The sequence below is a fragment of the Sciurus carolinensis genome, chromosome 9 (assembly GCF_902686445.1).
Source record: "Sciurus carolinensis chromosome 9, mSciCar1.2, whole genome shotgun sequence".
Taxonomy (NCBI): Eukaryota; Metazoa; Chordata; class Mammalia; order Rodentia; family Sciuridae; genus Sciurus; species Sciurus carolinensis.
In genome coordinates this window covers 72,903,792-72,926,019 of record NC_062221.1, presented here as the reverse complement: position 1 = coordinate 72,926,019, position 22,228 = coordinate 72,903,792, and the positions used below count along the sequence as shown (strand labels likewise).

The 22,228-nt window shown below is 45.0% G+C and overlaps 1 protein-coding gene across 1 annotated transcript in view; it reads right to left on the bottom strand.

Annotated features, from left to right (window-relative positions):
- Nucleotides 1–1,525: 1,525 nt before the first annotated feature.
- The window catches only part of Gpr156 (G protein-coupled receptor 156), an 86,113-nt gene continuing 65,410 nt past the window's right edge, over nt 1,526–22,228 (bottom strand). The window contains 6 exon segments of the mRNA XM_047564478.1: nt 1,526–4,799; nt 8,925–9,083; nt 14,710–14,946; nt 18,125–18,220; nt 19,059–19,128; nt 19,130–19,182. Coding sequence (XP_047420434.1) covers nt 3,462–4,799; nt 8,925–9,083; nt 14,710–14,946; nt 18,125–18,220; nt 19,059–19,128; nt 19,130–19,182 — 1,953 coding nt within the window. The 3' untranslated portion in view covers nt 1,526–3,461.

Genomic DNA, 22,228 nt, shown 5'->3' with positions numbered 1-22,228 from the left:
TTATTTTTATGTGGTGCTAAGGATTGAATCCGCCTCTATCACTGAGCTATAATCCCAGCCCCAGAACAGGGTCTTTCCTCCTGTGTTTCCCTGCTTTCTTTTGTTTGAACTGTTTGTCTCCACAGGAAGCCACTCATTGAACATTTGCTGGGCTTATACTTTGGGCAGTTCTCTGATGGCTGCTCTAGAGGAGAGACAAACATGAAGATGCATGAAGACAAACATGCCCAAGGCTTTCAGGAACTTGCAATCCATGGAGGAGAGACATCTAAATGTAATGTAATAAATACAGACACTGAAGAACTTTTACCACTTTCAAAATGATGTATTTCTTTAAAGACATGCCTCCCACATCTGATGCTTTTTCTTCCTGTATGAACTCCAGAGAGGCCAAGTTGATCCTTTAAGGAAAGAGGGCTTGGGACAGGTCAGGAGATAGGGAGAGACTTTGTTATCAACCCCAAGATTTTCAATCAGCAGAGAACATCTTCTGGGGTCAGAATCAGGCTTGGCTCCATGCTACACTTAGGACCAACAGAGACATGGCCTGGATGACGGCAGCAGAGGCAATGTTTACATCCCCAGAATTCCTTCGCATAATTTACTGCCCTTTCTTCAAGAGCATAACCAAGAGTGTGCCAAAAGTCATGGCGCACTCATCCCTTTAAGAATTTCATCACGGATTAGCCAGACTTGGGTAAAAGCTTTAGAAAGGGAGCTGGCAAGGAGAAGAGGTGGTGGTGTAGAGTCAAGAATAGATTTGGAGACAATATTTTGGAGCAGGCAGGCATGGTGGTTGGTACACGACTTTTGAACAAAATGACAAGTAAGGAATATTTGGGGTGAACTCTCTGCCTTTTCAGTCAGATCTAGCACAGCTTACAAAGACATTCTAGATATAATAGAAGCCTGTATGCAGTTGAATCCAAAATATGAACCCTCAAGCATCCTTCTCATTTCACCAGGGGATCAGTCAGTCTTATTAGGGATTGCTCAGAAAAGACCAAAGAGAGAAGGTATGCTCCATTTGAGTCTTGAAGGGTGCACAAAGTGAGGAAAGAAATTTTAGATGGAAGAAGGATGGCGATGTGGAATGGCTATGATGGTGGGACTGAGGGTCTACAATTGGAGTAAGGTGACTAGAAATATCGCCAGGATGAGACTTAGGCTTCCACACTAACCCACAGTAGGCTGTTAGTGGTGGCATACTGGGAAGAGGGGAACTGAAGGAGGTGAAGTCAGCCACAGGACCCCCAGTGGTTGGGAGGAGTCTAGGGTCTCTAACATTTTCTCTGTTCACCAGGGTGGGGCTGGGGTGGAGGGGCACTTCTGGGAAAGGGAGCTACACAGGGACACCACACAGAATCTGTCACACTGGAACCACAGGGACCTAGCAGCAACTCTGAGGGCTTCTGTATTTCCCCTTCTTTGGGTGGTTCAGTCTTACCCAGGCCCTCTTCCCTGGCCAGGACTGCCATTTCAAAGGAGACTTGCCTTAAGAGTCATTCCTTTTTGTTTGTTTTTATTTAGGTACCACTTGACAGCACACAAACAGCACACACAGAAACTACAAATCCACACACAGAATAAATTATGAAATATGTATTTAAAAGCAGGTGACAAAAGAAGCTATGCTAGCAGGAGGGCCTACAGGAGGTTCAGCATCTGGAGCGGGGAGGAGGGTCACGAGGTATCAACAGGCCCCTAGAGTCTGTGACAAATCTGTGAGACATTTAGTGCCCAACATTTCCTTCTGAGGCCCGAACTCCTTCATGAAAACCTGCGCACGCCCACAGCTGCCTGCGTGGGTGTGGGGGCAGGGCACGGCCTGCGAACGTCTACCAGTTCAGCATCAAGCAAAGGGAACCCAGCTGTGCTCTCCCTGTGGCTTTGGCAGTGGAGGAGTTCCTGGCACTCATCCTCTACCAACTCTCTGACTCCCTTGGAGGTGCAGGTGTGCCCTGCAGCAGGGAGGAAGTGGAGGCCTGCTTCCGGAGGGAGGTGAGAGCCCCAGTTTTGTTACTTTGGACGGTGGGGTGAGCCCATCTCAGCTTCTCACACTACCCTTGCTTTATTGTCTGCCTGACAAGCCTCACCTACCACTTGCAGAAGAATGAGTGAAGAGATGTGTCCCTAGGGAAATCCACAACTTGGAGTCCTAGGAGCTGTGTGTCAGTTCTCCAGCAGCCATTCTCCAGCAGCATGGTACTGGGGAAATCACCTCATTTATCTAAGTCTCATATTCCCCATTTGTAAAAAGAAGAGTGTCTACTTCACAGGATTATCATAGGAATTACTGAAATTTGATACTGTCAAGAACTGAGCCAGACTCAAGCGAAAAGTTCACAACCTATTTTCTTCCTAGCCTTCTTGTCATCCATTTCTTCCTTTCTATGTCCCTATTTTGTTTCCAGGTTTATGTATCTTTGGTGGTCATGTAATCCCAATGGTATTGAAAGCACCTCTTGACCAGCAGGGCCTCCCTGTCCCGAAAGAAATTGCTGGAACATGCTTCCCCCACACAACACCACAGCACTGGGAGAGTCAGGGCGTGGGCTTTAGGATCAGAAGACATTCAGGGCCTCAGGTACTATTTTAGCCTAGGAACGAGATCTGGGTCACCCGTGGGCACATGGAGACCAGACTGCCTTGAGGATGATGGTGAGTGAGATGCCAGAAAGGAAGATGGAACCTGGGGCCTCTGGGCTGCATCTGATTAAAAGCTGGAATTCAGGGGTGGTGCTGTTTACAACCTTCAGTGGAAAGAAACCCATCCCTCCGGGGTTGGAAGGACCAAGGATATAGAAGAGTCACCTGGTTTTGTTTGTTTGTTGATACTGGGGATTGAACCCAGGGATGCTCTATTACTGAGCCATATCCCTAGCCCTTTTTATTTTTATTTTGAAACAGGGTCTTATTGAGTTCCTGAAGTCTTCACTAAATTGCCCAGGCTGACCTTGAACTTGCAATCCTCCTGTCTCAGCTTCCCAAGTAGCTGGGATGCCCAGCATAGGAGACTTTTCTCCTGGAAGGTCTGTCCACCAAAAGGTCAGATGATGAGTCACAGTCCACAGCTTAGGTTCTGCAGAAACCTCTCCATTTTCCTGTCCATCCGATCGTCTATCTGGTACATTAAGAGTTCCGTAGAATGCAGGCTGACATGGACAGAAAACTCCATGTGCTCATTTAGCACTAAAAATTTTATTCCAGGGGTTGTTATCTTCTATAGTCACTCAACTGGAGTCTTTGACAGTAATGCTGTGAGGTAGTAGCAAGACAGGTAATATCTCTCTTTTTATGATCAAGAAGTTCTTAAAGTAACAGAGAGCACAGCTGAAACACAGTTAGAGCTGGTCAGATGCGGGGCACTGGTCTGGCTGTTCCCCAAACCAGGATCTGGCTTTCCTTCTATAGGCTCCAGCTGGACTGACCTTTATATCTAGACTAACCCCTGCTGATTTTCATACCAGTGTGGGTTTCAAGTCATCTTTGAAGTTCACAATGGGCTTGGAGCGGGCCCACAGCTTTTCCCAGGATGCCAACCCTCCAGAAGGTTCAGGGTCAGTGTCTGAGGTACCACTGTCACTGGAATCAGAGGAGCTCTGGAAGCAGATCTCACAGTAGGGTCGGTGGCAGCGGCAGAAGAACTCATCTGAGCTGCTGGACTCAGTGTCAAGGTAGTTGCACTGAGAAGACAGGAAGGGACAGCCAGGGAAGCCTGGGGGCCAAAGCTGCTGCTGCTCAGGCAGGTCTGGTGAGTGGGGTAGGCGTGAGGCAGTGGGACTCTGTGCTTGGGCAGAGGCAGAAGGCTGGTGAGGAAAGGCTGCGTGGCTCTCTTCGGCCCCCTGGAGCTCTGTCTGGCCTTTGCTGCCCTCCAGGGGGCCTGGTCTCCCTTGAGGATCTGGAAGTAGTGAAGGATTCCTGGAAGAAAGCCTTAGTAACTTAGAATCAGCAGTTTGGAGGTACAGCCGGGGGTTGTCCCCACTCTGCACATTCAGCCTACTGTGTGCCCCAGAATCGGTCTTATCTGCCTGTTGCCTCACATAGGAGGGTACAGAGCCAGAAAAGTGTGAGCGGGCCCGCTGAGCTGCCCACCTCCTCCTCACCACATATGGGCTGAAGCCCAGCTCCCTGGAAAGGGGCATCTTCTGGGGGCTGCGGGCAGCACTGCTTTTCCAGATCTGCAGAGGACGAGATGGGGAAGCAGAGAAGGGAGCCTCAGGGCCCAGGGCCAGTTCTTGTAAGACTTCCTGAAGTTTTTCCCTGACTGCTGAACTGACCCTAGGCAGTCTCTCTGGGGAAGCCTCTGAGCTCTGCCTTTGTCTCTGGAGACCAGAGGCCCCTCCACTTAGTACAAGACTCTGGCTGGGGGCCTCAGGTCCCTGGTCTCTATTTTCTGGACTTTGTCTTTGCTCAGCCTGTGGCTTCTGGCTACAACCCAAGTCTAGATGACCAGAAAAGTCTTTCAAGTCAGGCATCTTTTCCTTTTGGCCTGGGGAGGGCCTGGTGTCCCTCCCAGATGCCCCAAGGCTCTGCATGTGTGGGGAGGGCACTGAAGTACACTGGAAGTCCTGGGCAGCTGTGTCCACATCATTCTGAGAGGGAGAGGGACATTCTGAAGGTCTCTGAGCTGTGAGATCATTGGCAGAGACTGTAGCTGGGACCTCCTTGCCCTGGAAAGAGGTGGGTGGGACAGCCCACTCTGAGGAGTCATAGGTGCACTCAGCAGACATCAGCCTCACCAGCTTCTCTTTGGCATTGTTTACTTGTTCCTGCAGGCTTTCAATCACAGCATTTTTCTGTAAAATAAAAGCAAACCATCAACCAAAGATGATACTGAGGGTTCTACACGGCCTCCTATAGTGCAGAAAGTGTGGCAGCAGAAGACCTTGGTTTAAATCCCATTCTTCCAATGTACTGGGTCTAAGAAAGTACCTCCATCAGGAGAAATGAGTCGAGATTTGAGCAAAGTGCTTAGCACAGTAACTGACATAAGGTGCTCAATTAAGGCTGCTGTGATTTATTGTTGCTATGATCTTCACCTGCCCTCCCATCCTCCAGGCTGTGGCACTGTGAGGAGAGAGGCGACCCCGTAGGATCCTCTCACCTTCCCCAGAACCAAGAGGCTCAGTTTACTCAGTTTGGGATGGTTTCACTCTGGATTTCTCAGAATTTTGTAAATGACAGGTGAATCTGAAACACCTCTCCAGGGGATGTACAAATGAGGAAATAGGTAGTTTGCCTCTTGCTAAGCAGCTTGGAAAATGAGAAGAACAGGGAGAAAAGAGGAGATTCCTGAGCCAAATCTGACTGGATCCAGGAGAGGCTCATGAGAAGAATCTTGGCTTTGTGTCGTCACCACCTCCCCAGGCTGGACCTCTGCAGGTGAGAGGCTAAAGCTACCTTGTGGCAATGTCATCAATATCTCCTAAAGCAGTATGTGCATCACATAAACAAACAAACGAATGAACAAACAAAAAAGAATTAGGAGGCCTAAGTCCCTAGTAGCTTGATTTAGTAACTATAGAATGGTGCTCAGAAGATGAATGAAGCTGGGGAAGTTCTGCAACTGAGTTGCCTGCCTGTTGCATGAATGTTAATGGATAAACAGGCTGTGCCCAGGAGTGCTGGCAGATGACAGCTGCAAAGGTGTACCCATTCTGTCTCCAAATTTGTGGGGCAGGAAGTAGGAGGAGGATCAGCAGTGGGTGTACTGGGTGTGACTGCACTCTGGACATCTGCCTGTGGTGCAACAGTGGATTGTCTTTCCATCTTTGGAAAATTCTGATGCTCCAAGGCAGAGAAGTACAGATGAGATCTTAACAGATGGTCTTAGGGCAGATGATACAGGGTCAAGGGTTTCAGGAAGGCAGTAACGGAAGCGTTGTGTTCTAGGAAGGGTTTCTCTGAAGACCAAAATGCTGCCTCTTTGTTGCTGTGCTCTGTAGAGGCTAAGGCTGAGCATTTGGACATCCATTTATCAGGCGCTAGAAATAAAGGATATTACCTTTTTTTAGGATAACTAGTATGATTTCTCATGGACCCAACTGGGGCTACTTCTCAAATTTACAGGGAAGTGTTGCTTAGAAATTATCTTTCCAGGGGTAGTGACTTAAGTAAAATAGACAAATAATCTAGCAGCAACTCCCCAGGCAGATCCATCGCTCCCCATGTACAAGCAGGAATGAGGTTTTTCTGACAGTTTTGGTACTCCCAGTTTCCTATGGTTTAGTTCACTTTGTTACCATCAGGAGAGAGGCCAAGACCAGTGAGTGACTGGTGAATCAGACGGAAGGGACTGCAGCTGAGCACCTGCCTGACAGTTCTCTCTCCCTACTGCGGCATGGGGAGCTCTGGGCGTAGCTGGATGAGTGTGGATGACTCAAGGCTCAGCAGGAGCAGAGCAAATGAGTAACAGGGGAATATTCAGGATCTTCCTGATATCTGGGATGTGCCAGATCTCTCTGAGGATCTAACAGAGGGAGGTTGGGATGGCTGCAGGGGACCCCAACCCCCTCCTTCCTCCACCAACCCCTCTTCCCAAAGCTCACCCTGTGCATTGTTCTGGTGGCTTCAGGAGGCCTTCATTGCCCCACGGAGTCAAGAAAAAGTCATCAGCAGATGACAGTCACTCCAACTGGTGAAAGCTAAGTGCTGCCTTTTTGTGCCTTGGGCAAAGACTTCTTCAAGTACAGAAAAATACTTTAAACCTTGGGCTGGGAAGAATACTCTCCTCCCAGTAAAGCAAACATCTGAAGCTGGCTGGCGACAGATTTAGAAACATCAGCGTAAACAGTATATTTCCCTTCTTCCAGAAAAGGAAATGGGACTCTTTCTTCAGCATGGCTGCATACTAATTAGAACTCATCATGACGCCAAAATCTGACCTACAGTGACGGCTGTTTTTAAATGAGGTTATTAACTATTACTTTTGGTGCACTGAGGGAGCAAACGGCCAACAGGTGTTTTCACATAGGGTGCAGGCCATAAGAAGCAATGGTGCCAACCTCTCATTTCTCTGGGTCTAGGAAGAAAAGGGTTAGGCAAGTTTCCTGTGTGGCAGAGTATGAAGGGGAGGTTGGTTCCTCAGGCTCTGGGAAGGTTCTCTCTGCTGCCTTCACACAGACTGGGTGGTCAGTGAGTGACAGATACTGACCCTAACAGCTTCCAGGGGACCCCTGACCATCAGAACAAGAGGGGTGAGAATGAGAAGATGGACCGCCCAGATCATGGGAAAGTACGAGAAAGGCACCAGGGTTGCATAGGGGGCTGCATAAGAAGAAAACTGCCAACTGGGAGGCTGGAGTCAGGGTTTGCATGCACATTGTTCTACCAGAGGTTATTTGCACCTATTCATCATGCAGAGCTAGCACTGGGGATGCCAATGTGAGACCCTCTCTCGACTGCCATGGGGCCCAAGGCAGACTGCTCAGGCCCGTTCTTGGAAAGACACTGCAGGCATAGCAGAGGCTGGGAAGGCCGGATATTTACTGTCTATGTATCTGCATCCACTCCAGCCCTTCCTCTGTGGACTCATGGCAACCTTTTGGAAGAGCAGATTCAGTCACTGTGTGGGAAAGAGGGTAACACAATAGAGGTACAAAGAGTACATCACAAATTACTACAAGGCTATAGAGTAAGTCCACGTGGCCATTCCAGCATTAGCTAATTGTAAATGAAAACCACCCAGGTTGTTCTAGCCAAGTTTCTGAATGTCTGTTTAGTTGGAGGAAAAAAATGCTTCTGTGAAGACTTCACAGAGCATCAAAGGCAATGTTACTCCCTTTCCAGGTGGGGAAAGTCTGGCTTTGAAATAATGTCCTGAATGTTTAATAAACAGTAAGTAAATGGGGAAGTGTTACTGTGGTGGGCAGAAAAGGTCCAGGGCTGAGGTTATGGTGTGGGAGACTAGAGGGGCAGGTTCTGCCCTCCTCCTCTGGAGCTTCTTAGGTCCCCACCACACCATTCTCTCCAGAACTGTTAATAACAAGGGGCAGTCCTATTAGAAAAAGTACATTTTGCCAAGTGGCACCTACCCAGGTATACTCAGTATTGAAAAAAATATGGAATGTAATTTAGTTAGTGTCAAAATACTGACTAATCCCTTGGGCCCTGTGCCTTCTTCCTGAGGAATGCAGCCCTCAAGCTTTTCCACGTGCTTGACTCAAGCCCACGCTGTACTTGTCTGGGAGAGGGGCCAACTCTGTCTCAAGAACAGAAGAAAGAAGGGCTGGGGCTGCCTGACCCCCCTTGGTGCTGTAGTGACATTCAGAGGCCCTTGTTTCAGTGCCCTTTCATATGTGAAGACAGGGCTGGACTTCCTAGGCTTACAGGATGATTGGAGGAGACAGTAAGGGCCCTGTGGGATCTTGCTGTGACGGTACTATTCTAGGTAAAGAAAGAATGTATCACACAGATGCTGAGGTCCACTATAACTTGGGACCTTTATAGTACTGTTCCCTCTGCTCAGAATGCTTTACCCTGTACTCTTTGCCTGATCAATTTGTACTTCAGTTCACTTTCAGTGAGCCTTTTCTGACTGCTCTAAATTAGGTCCCTTTGTCCCTACCACCTATTATTCTATACTACCCTGATTATTGTATACCACCCTGATTTTCCCTTCATAATTCTTATCACAATTTATGATTACATGTTCATTTAATCAATATCCATTTCCTCCACTAGACTGTGAGCTCCATGAAGGTAGGAACTGTGTTTGTTTTGTTCTTCAGCACTGAGCACAATGACTGACACATAAAAATGACTAAATATACACCTATTCGTTGTCTGTGAAGTCACTGGGAAATGTAGAGGTTTTGCTTGCTGTTTGAGAAAGTGGGGGGGAGGCTGGCCATGAAAGCACGCAGGGCCCACCGGGCACGACTGGAGCTTTACAGGGAGTCTGCCAGGCAGGGCTAGCTTACCTCTGTGAGGAGCCTCTCCATGGAGCTCTTCTCTCCTCTCAGGTGGCAAGTCTGTTCGTCATCAAACTGGGTATGCAAGCTCTTGCTGGGAGTGCTGAAATATTTGGCCATGTGTCTGATTGTTTGGTTTTCCCCTTCAAATGCCTTCCATTGCTTCAGCTGTTAGAAAAAAGAACACATGCTATTTATTTAATTACACACCCAGAAACACATTCCCTCACTTTTTCTCATAAACACTGTCACATGTACACATATGCACAGACCATTCTCTCCTCAAAATGTACTTTGCTCTGGAGGATAGACAGGAGTGTCAGAAAGCATAAAGAATGTTAAAACTATATAGTTTAAAAATGCCCAAGGAAGAAGATGACAAGTAATGAATAACTTGTGCTCTCTACTGATTGCCAAACTGATCAAAGAAAATCATAGCTGAAGTATACTTCTAGAACCATATTCTAAAGCCAGAGTTTAGGAGGTTAAACCTTCTAAACAGTGTATGTTTCAAATGAAACTATTTCTAGTTGTGTGTAGCTGCTGTTCATTAGTTTTTATTTGCTGAGTAATGATGTGCTCCCTGCTGCTGAGAACTCAGTTCTTGTTAGTGGTCTTCTAATCCTAATCAATGAGCAAGGCTCCAATAGATAGGAAACCACAGATGTCAACAAAAATGATGGACATCAGGTCTGACACATGGTCATATTTTTCCCTTGACAAATGAGGAAAGATTCCAGTAGGATTGTGACTTGTCTAAGCTCACACAGGAAGCTAGTGGCAGACCCATAGTTGTAACTTGGGCACTATGCCATACTGCATATGCTCCCTCAACTGATTTAGAAACAGACTTTTAGCTGTGGGGTTCGAGGGGAAGTTCTTCAGCAGAAACTGGCCCCGAAGAACAATCTGTAGAGGCATGGGCTGGTTCCCTTTAATAGGGATGGAGCTGACATGGAAAATTCACAAACGGGTCTGCTCTGGAGCCTCTGGGACACATGCCTACATGTGAGTGCCCATGATGTGGACTGACAGGCACAGTAGTGGGGGCTTTTCTCTTTCCTTCAGGAATCCCCAAAACCAAGTGTCCTAGTGATGGACACTGAGGACTCTGGCATATTAGTTTGAGAAATGCTGCTGAAGAGTCTATGGAGAGCCTCAAAGGAAATCTTGGATCTCCTTGGTCACTCACCAACATTTATTAAACTCTGAGTAAGGAGCATAACCCAAATTCCATAAATCTCAGATGGGATCCTAGATTTCATTCTTAATTTCAGTACCACTTGCTCACCCAAGTCCTCTTGGATCCTGTGTTGACTCAGCACATATCTTCATGGTATCAGGGAGTCTGTGTAGCCTGTGCTAGGTCAGGCCAGGAACCTCCCTCTCAGTTGCCCTTCCCAAAAGGCCCCCTCATTCAGAGCCAAGTGGTGGTTCACTGCTGGACTCAGGAGCTACTGGAGCCAATGCCCCTCTTTGGTCTTATGTGGATGGAGCAGACCTCCTAAAGTTAGCCTCTAAACAATGCCCCTGGCAGTGCCACAGGATGTCTGTCCCTCTCAGCATCCCCTTTCCTTAGCAGTACAGCCTTTCCCTCTTTGCCCCAGCACTCTGAGTCTGAGCCCTCTCTGCAGAGCTGCCAGAGAACTGCTAAATATGGGTTTAAGGGCACTTCTGGGCTTTGGGTTGGTCTCTCCTTAAGTGGCCGGGTGCATCCCTGCTTAATTCCTCATTTGTGAAGGCCCTGGCACTTAAAACTTGACCCTTCAGGGTTTCTTGATTCTAGCTATAAATAATTCTCAGGTTGTAAAGTGCTTCCTTCAGGACAGGCATATTCTTGTTTTTCTCAGCCTCCAGGCTATGGGGGTGTGGGAGGCTGAGTAATGGCCCCTCAAAGATGCTCTTTTGCCTCTGAATCCATGGAACCTGTGCATATGTTGCCTTACATGGCAAAATGAACTTTGTAAATGTGATTAAGGATTATCCTGCATAGAGAGATTATCCTGGATTATCCAGGTCAGTCCAGTGTAACCACACGGGTCCTTTTAAGAGGGAGGCAGGAGCATCTGAGTTAGAGAAGGAAATGGAAACGGGATTGGGTGGGCAGAGAGAAAGAGAGAGAGAGAGAGAGAGAGAGAGAGAGAGAGAGAGAGAGAGAGAGAGATATCTGAAGATACAATACTGCTGGCTTAGGAAGTAGAAGAAGGCACAGGAGCCAAAGAATGTAGGTGGCCCTCAGAAGCTGGAAAAGACAGGGAAACAAACAGATCATCCCTAAGAGACTCCAGAAGAAATGAGACCTACTGACACCTTGCTTTTAACCAAATAAGACCCACTTCAGATTTCTGACCTCCAGAACTGTAAGATAATACATTTGTGTTGTTTTAAGCCACTAAGCCTGTGGTAATTTGTTACAGCCTCAACAGGAAACTACTACCAGGGCATTAAATGTCTAGTCTCTAACAGGTTACCGCTGGGGCTTTCAGAAGCTCACCAAATGCACCTCTCTCACTTCCTGCCACTCTCCTGTTGTTTCCACTTGTGCTGCAAAAACAACAGACTTAGGTATTCTAAACATACCTACCTAACATACTCTGTCTCACACCTCTCTGCCTTTGGTCGGTGTTATCCCATCTAAAAGGACACCCACACACTGTTCTTCCCTCATCTGCTCAGAGAACTCTTACTGTTCCTTCAAGACTGCAAACACCTCCTTTGCTAAGAAGGCACCACTGAGTTCCTCTTCCTCAAGCCTGTGTAAAGTTTTCCTCAAGATTTTAATTCCTTTCGTGCCTGCTCCCCACTAGCCGTAGGGGGGGGGGGGGCATGCATTTCACGCATGTTCCCAGCAACTAAGAAATGGCTGAATGGATACGTGAATAAATGAAAGAAGCTTTTCTTTAAGAAGCTCTCCAGTCTAGTAGGAGTGCTGGGACACAGACAGAACTATAAGGCAGAGTAGAAAGTCCTTGTATGCTCTTGGAGGAGCAGGTGAAACACTGTGGGGGCCAGAGGAGAAACAGTGTTCTGTCTCAGGACCCGCCTGCCTCTCACAGGGAATGAAGGGTTGGAGGATGGTTCACGTTCGGGTCACAAAAAGCAAAGTCTGGCTGATCGCTGGTGATGACCTCAGGGCTTGGCACAAACACTTAGGCATTTCCTGAGTGCCCTTGTAGAAGGCTGCTTGGTCCCCTCGCCTCCTTGTCATCCACTTCACCGGCTCTCCAGCGCCGCCTAGAGGCCTCCGGGGGCACCTGTGCTTCACTATCACAAACCCCACCCCATCGCAGAGGGGCCTGGAAGCTGGCGGCCAGGAGGTCGCACCTCACTGCGAACCGCCACCCCGCCGTCGGTGGAGCCCCCCTCGCGCAATTTCCCCCAGTTTACTCAGCAGTCCTACTGTCCTGGGGATACACAGTGCTCATCTCACAGGGAGAATCGTTTTTTTCTACCAAAGGGACAGAGGGGGAAATCAGTTTAGGGACGGTCGTTTTTACATTTCGAAAAGAAATTTTGAAAAGAATGTATCTCCTAGGCTTCAAATACAATAGACTGTAAAATATACATTTTTAGTCTCACATCATGGTCAGCTCAAGAGGAGAAAGAACGTGAGAGAGAAAACAGAAGAGAGATAAGAGAAAGAAGGTCAAGCTAGGAGGAAACCACGGAGGAGACAGAAGAGAAAGGCCAAGACCTTCCATCCACACAGTTCCTGTACCCCACTCATTCCATCTTCACTCCCACCCCAACACAACAAGTGCTCGCTGCTTAGTTAAAACCTGGAAGTCAGACGTCAGCTGTGTGTCATCCTGCTTTGTTGTGTTCACTGTAGAGGGAGTGTACCTAGAGTCACTACTGTCCCAGGTGCTGAGGATGCAAACCAGAGAAAGCTGAAGTCGCTTGGCTAAGGCTTAGGATGCAAGAGGGTGGGGGTGAGAGGTGGGGTGGAGAGGAATTGTGAACTGCAGTTTCCTTCATAGGTCCCTTCCCTTGAATTTCTAGTATTACATGGGAAGAGCTATATTTTTCTAGTATTATAAAATATTTTCCTGGTCTTTCCCTCATGTTTACAATGCAGCTGCCATTGCTTCAGGTATCACATTCAAAACAGGAAGAAGATAAAAGGGGTATGTGAACCATACTTCCTTACTTATTTTCTCTCTCTCTCTCTTTCTCTCTCCCTCTTTTTCCTTTCTCTCTCTCTCTCTCTCCTTCATTTTTTAGGAAAGTAAAAACTTTCTCAGAACTCTCCCAGAAACTCTAGTGTTCCAAAGTGTCACAGAAACACCTCCACCTGTCAGGGAGCCTAGAAAACACTCAGTTCTTTCAGCCTATGTTGTGGAGATATGCAAGGAAGAAAGGGTTGGCAAAGAGGTTACCAATCAATAAAGTTGACCACAGGGCCTAAGGGGAGGCTTCCAAAAAGGCCCCTTCTTGTTGCCTTTACCCGGTGTTCCAGGGAGGAACAGTCTTTGCTTTTCAGAGCCCATTTCTGCTATATTCCGGACAATAAGTCTCTGCCCTCAATGGCTTCTTCCAGCCAGTTCTTACAACATGAGGATTCAGCAAACATGCTCCAATTTCTGACACAGACGTAACACCCATCCTTGGATTCTAATGCTGCTGCTCCTGTTGATTTTTCCATATTTGTTGATTAAGTTGAATATTTTAATAAGAATTTGTAAACAGGAAGAAGAGTAATGGGCTCATGCTTGTGTCATGTCATCATGCCCCAAAGTATACTCTTCTCTTAGAAAAATACACTGAAACCTTCTATCAGCCGATGCTGCAATGATGGGTTAGCTCTCTCATGAGGAAGTAGTTTCAGTCACCTGGAAGCTGCAGAATGGGGACTTGAGGGAAGAGTGGGGTGAGGGAGGGCTCAGGGGAAGGAAAAGAAGGACTGGGGGGAATAGCAAAGTGCCTGGTGCTGAGTTTTTGAGCTTGGATAGGTGGGTGTGGGGCTGCTAGTACACTGTGGGAACAATCACACCTCACTTTCCATTCTGAGCCTCTGAGTGCCTTCTCCTGTTCTCTGACTCCATTTCTCCTCTTTGCTGTCTGAATAATTCTGCTTCTTAATCCCCATAATATCAAACCACATTTTATTTATCCCTGTTGTAAAAAGAAGAGGAACATTCTAGATTTTCCTCTAATAAAAGAAAAGGAAAGCATTTTAAATCACAAAGTTCCAAATTAATTTTTCCCTGTGAATCTGCACTCTTGAGTAGAAAGAATTGTTTCTCCCTCCCAGACTAGCAAAAAAAACTAATGTTATCAAGATGAAGGGGAAATTAGGAATGATGTGAATCAGACTAGACAGGGGTGTAAAAGCAGGAATCAGGCAGCCACCAAGGAATAGACACTGTCACTGCTATGGGTCTCTCTGGCCTGCCCTACTAGCTGACCAAAAGCAGAGCTGTCCTCCCCAGTTTAGGGAGGAAGGAGAGAGGGGGCCCCTGTTGCCCCCACCCCCCACTCTTTTTTTGGTACCAGGATTAAACTCAGGGGCATGTGACCACTGAACCACATCCCCAGCCCTATTTTGTATTTTTAATTTAGAGACAGGGTCTCACTGAGTTGCTTAGCACCTTGCTTTTGCTGAGGCTGGCTTTGAACTCTCAATCCTCCTGCCTCGACCTCCCAAGCCTCTGGTCCTGCCTTCTTTTTGACTCTCCAACTAAATGGCATGGAAAGGTATCAGTAGAAAGCAAAATGAACAATCTGTCATGCTCAGAGGAAACTCTAAGCGACTTAAGAGAAAGGTCCTTGCAAAATCTGCTCTAGAGCATACCTGAGGAATGAAGATGAAGCAGTTGATTGTGGTTGTGCAAACAAAGATGCCTCCAGATGTGAGTCCAAAGACCAGGTTGGGCCAGGAGTGTAAGTATCTGGTGACTACAAAGAGCAGTCCTGCAGCCAGTACCAGGAGGTTGACCCCAACCATGATGGTTAGGGACTGATTCACAGGAGGAGAGCTGACATGGTCTGTCAGGCCAGCCAGGTAGGCACCATACAGCAAGAACAGCCCCTGGAGGAGAAGAGGGGAACCAGAGGCACAGAGAAGTGGAATAACATGTTAAAGAGCAGTAGGGTTGGGATGTCTCCATAAATGTCCCCATCTATAAAATTAGGTGAATAATACCTACCTTGAAGGGTTGATGTAAGATTTGCTAAGAAAACACATAGGAAAAACTGTCCCATCCCTTTGTACTTAGTAGGTGCTTAATAAATGTTATTTGCCTCTCTTTTACTGAGAATTAGTTTATCAGAGGCCAGAAAGTCAGCCATCAGACAGGACCCTTCTGGGATAAGGCACAGGACAGCTCATGTGGCTGGGTCGGGCCCTGCAGAAGGGCGATGGGCACTAGGAGGGCTGCTGCGTCCATTGTGTGGTTTTTGCACTGCATGAAGCTGAAGGGACACATGCAAGCTGAAAGCGACCTGTGGTCTGCTTCTCAAGTCCTGTGCCACAGCAGGGCACTGCCCAGAGGGAGGGACTTTTTTTCTTCTTTTAATTTTCCCAAAGACACCATCTGCTTGCCAAGCTCTGCACCTGCAAGACTGCATCTGCCTAGAAGAGATGGCATTTTCTAATTTACACAAAAGATCTCTATAGGCTAGCGGTGGCTCTGTGCCAGTGGGGGTTTATGGGAGATGAAGGGTGGAAAAAGAAGAGAACAAAGGCCGGCTGCGACTTAGGCAAGACTGTGGGGCAGGCACAGGCAATAGATGCTCCTTCTACACTTTTCGCTACTCTGTGACATTCCCTGTCCCCACCACAAGAAACTATTTTTTCCTTTTTCCTTGAACAGGAACCTGCTTTCAGAGTGTTCACTTGTACTAAAGACAAAATAACTCATAGCACCTTAAAGTGTTGCTTTTCCCAGAAGGAGCTTTATATATGCAGAGATCAAAGCTTTAATCCAAAATCCATAGCATACAGATTCACATATGCTCGCCTCTCTATGTGCAGTACGACAATAGGTTTAGGGTGGAAGTAGTGGTACATAGAAAAGGTCACGGTCCTGGCTTTCAGAGCACCCCAGTGTTTGGGCTGAAGATGTCCTTGTTTTTAACACAGACATGAGGATGCCATGGGGGATGAGATGGGGCTGGGTACATAGGGATTAAAAAGGAGAAGGATGATAGTAAAGTTAGGTATCTGCAGGACACTCCCAGGGACACTGAAATAATCAACCCCCACCAGCAGGGACAGCTCTATGATATTTCTGGAGCACTGGCTATGCCAGGAGGGATGGGATCAGCATGGCAGAGAAGCCTTCTGGAACTCTAATGCCAAACGGGGCTGAAGGCTAAACATAGCCACCTGAGTTCTTCAATGACCAGGGGACACAAAAGTTAGGGGACCAGTGAGGCCTGGCTTTTGGGTAACTGATACCAGTTAGGTGATATTTGTCAGGCATTGGGTATCATTAGTCACCTTATCAGAGGTGAATGAAATTAATTCTGTGATTGTAAAATATTCAAATATTGCCAGGCAAAATGGAGCACACCAGTAATCCCAGCTACTGGGGAGGCTGAAGCAGGAGGATTGCGAATTCCAGACAGCCTTGGCAATTTGACAAGACCCTACCTCAAACAAAAAACTGGTAGAGTACTTGAGTCACATGTGTGAGGCCCTGAGTTCAAGCCCCATATCAAAAAAAAAAAAAAAAAAAAAAAAAAGGAAGAAATGTTAAATATATATATTTCTAATAAACATTTTAATTTGGTTAAAATTCTTGCTAAAAGAAATTAGGCATGAATAAAGTATCTATACATCCATGACTACTGTTTGGGTTGTCATAACTGATCCCATCAGTCATTTGCCTTCACTGATAAGGATGCCTACTCCATAGCTGACAGCTCAGATGGGGGGTCCTGGAACTTAATGTAGAGATTGACTCCTCACTGACTGGCCTCTGGGGGTCTGGCTCAGGGGTTTCCTGATGCTCAACACTCTTTCCCCCTTCTTTCTTTGTTCCACAGAACAATAGTACCGTGAAATGAAATGGAAATCTGAGTATATAAAGGGCAATGGAGAAAACAAGTCAAGGTGGTGTCACATAGTTTTGCTATGAGCAAGTGCTGGGTTTCCCTGCTGGAGAGGGTAGATTCTGTTACAGGGGCTTGCGGAAGTGGGAGAGGGCCTGTGTTTCTCAGAACTGTCCAGGGAACAGTGGAATAATAATAATAATAATAATAATAATAATAATAATAATATCTAACATTTATTGAGATCTTGCTATGGGCTAGGAATGATTGAAAACTTTTTGGATGTTCACCTTCTGGAGTCTTCTTTTATAAATATTTCTATCAAAGTAACATATGCACGTAATTAAAAAGCAACTGTCCCAGTCCCCTATGCTGAGGCCTGTTCCTGGTGGTAGAATGGGTCAAGTTCACCTTTAAAAGCCACCTATTGCTACAAAAATGCTCCCTCCAGCCATTAGCTACCCAGGCCCCCTGTCCAGATAGTCAACGGCAGGCTCATGTCAGACAGGGCTGCCCAGTTCAATGAAGCAGGTCTGCCCTTTGCCCTCAAAACTAAAAAGAAGCTAACAGTCTAATCTGTTCTGAGAACTGTCTTTACTGCCCTGTACAGGTTTCCTGTACCCTCTGGAAACAGTACCCAAACATTTGCCCATCTAACAGACAAAAGAGTCTAAGGATGGGAGATCTGGATGTATGGGAGATACTTTGAGGCAGCCTAGACCCCTCAAAGGACACTGTGGATGTTGCTGTCTTAGAGCCGACCTGCATCCAACAAGAGCAAGAAGGTCAGGTGGGTGAAAGGCAGGGGATACCAAGACACAAGTCCTGAAGAAAGATACCAGACACACAGTAGGAGCACTTAGAGTGAACTAAGCTGGATGGACTGTCTCATAATTTTCTTGCAGGAGAGCTATGGAGAAAATGGGTTTTGTCAAATCAGTTTAAAAACCAAACCATGAAATGAGAGAAACAGTGGGCAAATTCCAGATGATTCAGAGAGGACGAATGAGGGAGTCCAAAGAGTTGAAAAATTAACCCCTGAAAAAAAATAGAGAAATAAAAGGCTCATGGCTTTGAGATGTTTGCACCAACAGAGGTCTCCTCTGAATTCAGACTCTCTACAGACATCATTAATGGACCTCATTAATTCCTATAATTCCTCTTCATATCCATTTTGTTGGTGACAGACTTGTTGAGATGTAGTTACCAACCTTGCATCCCAAAACGAGAGCAATCCAGACATCAGAGTACCGTGAAGCACAGAAGTGTGTGTTGGTGAAAGAGCAGGACACATCTCTCCCTGTCACCTAGGAAAAACACACGGGTCAGGACTGAGGGTACCCACAATTACCAGCATCACACAGCAGATCTTTGTGAACATCCTGGAGAATGAACTCCTCCAGAGTGCATAACTCCCCCTCAGTATGTAAATGGAAAAATGTAGGTGACTCCATTAGAACCTAAATGAGAGTGACTATGAGTTGGAGGGAAAGATGTTAAGTTGGGTTGGACACTGGATGCTGGGTGGCAGCAGGGCTTACCATTCAACTGTATGCTCTGCTACCACAATTATTTAAAATGGGCCTTGTTGAAATTACAGGACTATTTCACATCAGTGGTCCCTTTACTTGCAAACTGTTGGATTCTTACATTAGATCTTGCAGTGTCACTGATTCCACTGTATTCCCTTAGCCTCTCATGAGGCTGGAGGAAAAGAGAGAGGTTAAAGAACTTTCCCAAGGTCACATGGCTGGTGAACTTGATAGAACTGGATGTGAACCAGGGAAGACTCCAAGACTACCTCAAAAACTACCTCTTCCTCTCAACAGTTAGGGGAAGGCCAATTACCCTATAGCTGAAAGTTCTCATTATGGAAATGTGGAAGCAGAGATAACTGCCAGGCAGATTCCAGTGTGCTGACATCTCATAGATGACAGGAGAAGGCATCAGGGGCAGGAGGCACAGTGGAAGTGGCAATGCGGCTACAGAAAAGGGTAGGACACTCATAGCAGCCCCAGCCCCACTTTCCTTTCTCTTCTTGTGGCAACTATGGCTACACAGTGAATTATCCTGGGAGAATGACCCCTGTGACCACAGAGGCCAGCCCAGATCAGGAATTAGATCCCCAGGGTTTGGGTCCCTCACCGTCATGCTGACACCGAGGATCTGGAGGCACTGAATGGGATCAGTCAGCACCCATGTCAGGAGAAGATCACATCAGCCATCACAGGGCCGCCACCAACCCCAGCAACTGCAGGTCTTTGATAATCTGCAAAAGAGTCAAGATTGAAATGTTCTCTTGTTTGCTGGCTACATGACACAGGGACTAGAGTGTCCTACATGCTCTGAGTGGTAAGCTCCAGAGACAGCCCTCCTAAGGAGCTTCAAAGATGAGACAGACATCAAACATTTACAATGACTTTTGCACGGTAATCATAATTATTACATTAAACCTTTCCATTTGTTTGACTTTTTTACAACCTATCTCTTCTGACAAAGAATTCAAGGGGGTCTTATAAAATAAATACACTATTGTTTCTAGATATGTTTGTATGAGTACAGACAAATCTGGAGGTTTTAGCATCCAAACTCTTAATAACTATTAACTCAGGTGGAATTGAGAGATTGGGGGTGGGTACAAGAGGAATTACTAACATTTTCTTCATATACATATGAATTATATGACCTAATATGAAGAAAATATGAAGAAAATATATTACTTTTGTAACCACAAAAATAAAATTAAGAAAAAAATACATGTCTTCTAACAGGATAAAAGATTGAAAAATATCAGGGAAGAGAAAAGAAGCCTGATGAAGGCCGAGGTGGGAAGCACAGGCGCGGCGTCAATGACCTAAGCCTTTTTTTTTTTTTTGTAGCAGGAATTGAACCCAGGGGTGCTTACCCACTGAGAAACATCCCCACCCCTTTTTTATTTGTATTTTGAGGCAGGTTCTCGCTAAGTTTGCTTAGGGTCTTGCTAAGTTACTGAGGCTGGCTTTGAATGGTGATCCTCTTGCCTCAGCCTCCCGAGTCACTGAGTGGATCTAAGATTTTCATAACCAGCAAAAGAGAAAGAAGCACAACCAGGTACGTGGTTTAAGGTATTTGTGAGATAAAATAAATCAGTTGGCTAATACAAACTTCTCAAATCACAATAAATAGAAACACCCCAAAATGATCAGTGTGGGTGTGTGCATGCGCGGGCTTGGGGGCCATTATGTGTAGAGGAACAAAGAAAAGGAAGATATGATACTCCTCATTAGATATAAGGCCAAGTGAGCAGATAGTGGAGAGGAATCTTCAAGATACTGAAAGAGGGGAAACGAAACCTGATTTAGAATCTGAACTCACGAAATATATTTTGTAGGGACTAGGGATGTGGCTCAGTGGAGGAAACACTTGCCTAGCATGCACAAGGCCTTGGGTCCAATTCTAGAACTGGGGAAAAAGGTATAAAATATAAATAATAAATAAATACCACATATATATATGTATATATATGTCAGAAAAAAGGCAAAATAAAGACTTTTTCAGATATACAAAAACTGAAAGAATTCACTACTAGTACACATACTCTACAACGTTAGATATCCTTCAAGCAAAAGGAAAATGATACCAGATGAAAATGTGGAGCTATACAAGAAATTAAGACCACTGGAAATGATAACTGTGGAAAAATATATGACTGATATTTATAATTTTTATACCTCAAAAGATAATTGATTGTTTAAACAAAAGCAACAATTGTATGGGTCTTATAACATATGTAAAATAAAAACAATAACACTCATTCTATAAGGTCAGCATTATCTTGATACCAAAGCTAGAAAAATATACTATAAGAAAAGAAAATAGGCAATATGCACTAAAAGCACAAGTGCACAAATTATAAATGATATTTTTATAAAAATGAATAAAATACACAAAGAGGATAATACACATTAGAAACAATAAATTGTTTTCTCAACTTAAAAAAAAAAGGAAAATACATCACAGCCAATTGGCATATATCTCAGGAATATAAGGCTAATTTAATATCCCAAATCATTTAGTATAACCTACTATCTGAACAATCTAAAAAAGAAAAATCATATGACAAAACCTAACATTAATTCTTGATAAAAATTCTCAGAAAAAGGAGACTAGAAAAGAATTTTCCAACTGGATAAATAGCATCTGAAATAAAACTATAGCTAACATCCATGCTTAGTGTTGAAAAGCTGAATGCTTTCCCCATAAGACTATCTCAGGAATATCTGCCCTTACCACCTCTGTTTCAAGAACGTACTGTTGTTTCTATCCAGTGCCATCAGAGAAGAGAAGTTTATTCACAGATAATTGAGTCATCTATGTAGAAAATCTGATGGAATCTATTAAAAAAGCTGCTACAAATAATATGTAGTTTAGCAAAGTTGCTACATACAAAAATCAATTCTATTTGTATGCTATACCTTGTAGCAAAATCCAATCTGAAAGGAGAATTTTAAAAATGACATGTATAATAGCATAACAATATAACTACTTAGGAATAAATCTGGCAAAAGATGTGAAAGATCTATTTTGAAAAATACAAAAAAATGCTGAGTTGAAATGAAAAAAAAACTAAATGGAGAAATATACTGTTTTTGTGGGTCGAAAGACCCAACACTGTTAAGAAATCAATTCTCTACAATTTGATCTATAGATTCAACATAAATCAAGGTTCTAGTAGGATTTTTGTTGAGGTTGAAAAACTGATTGAAAAATTCATACAGAAATTCAAGGAACCTAGACTAGCAAAAACATCATTGAAAGAGAAGAACACGATTGGAGAGCAAACATTCCCTGCTTTTAAGATGTAATAGGAAGCCACAGAAATGGAGGTAGTACAGTACTGTTGTCAAGATTTAAAAAGAAAAGCACAACAATGAGACAAAAGGAAGGGTCTTAGAAATAGATTGATACATCTCTGAGCAACTGATTTTCAACAGTGATGCAAAGGTAGTTCAGTGAGGAAAGGACAGTCTTTTCAACAAATGGTGCAGGGACAATTGTATATTCATGTGCAAAAAAAGTGAATTTTGATTTATATATCACACCATATTCCAAATTTACTCAAAATGGATCACAGTCCTAAGTGTAAAAGTAAAACGCTAAAATTTCTAGAAGTAACACAGGAGGACAATCTTTATATCCCTTAAGTTAGGCAAATATTTCTTATATATGATACTGAAAACTGATCCATAAATAAAGAACAAATAGGTGAATTGGAATTCATCAAAATTAGGGATGTCTTATTGAATGACACTCAAATAAATTAAAAGAAAGGGCAC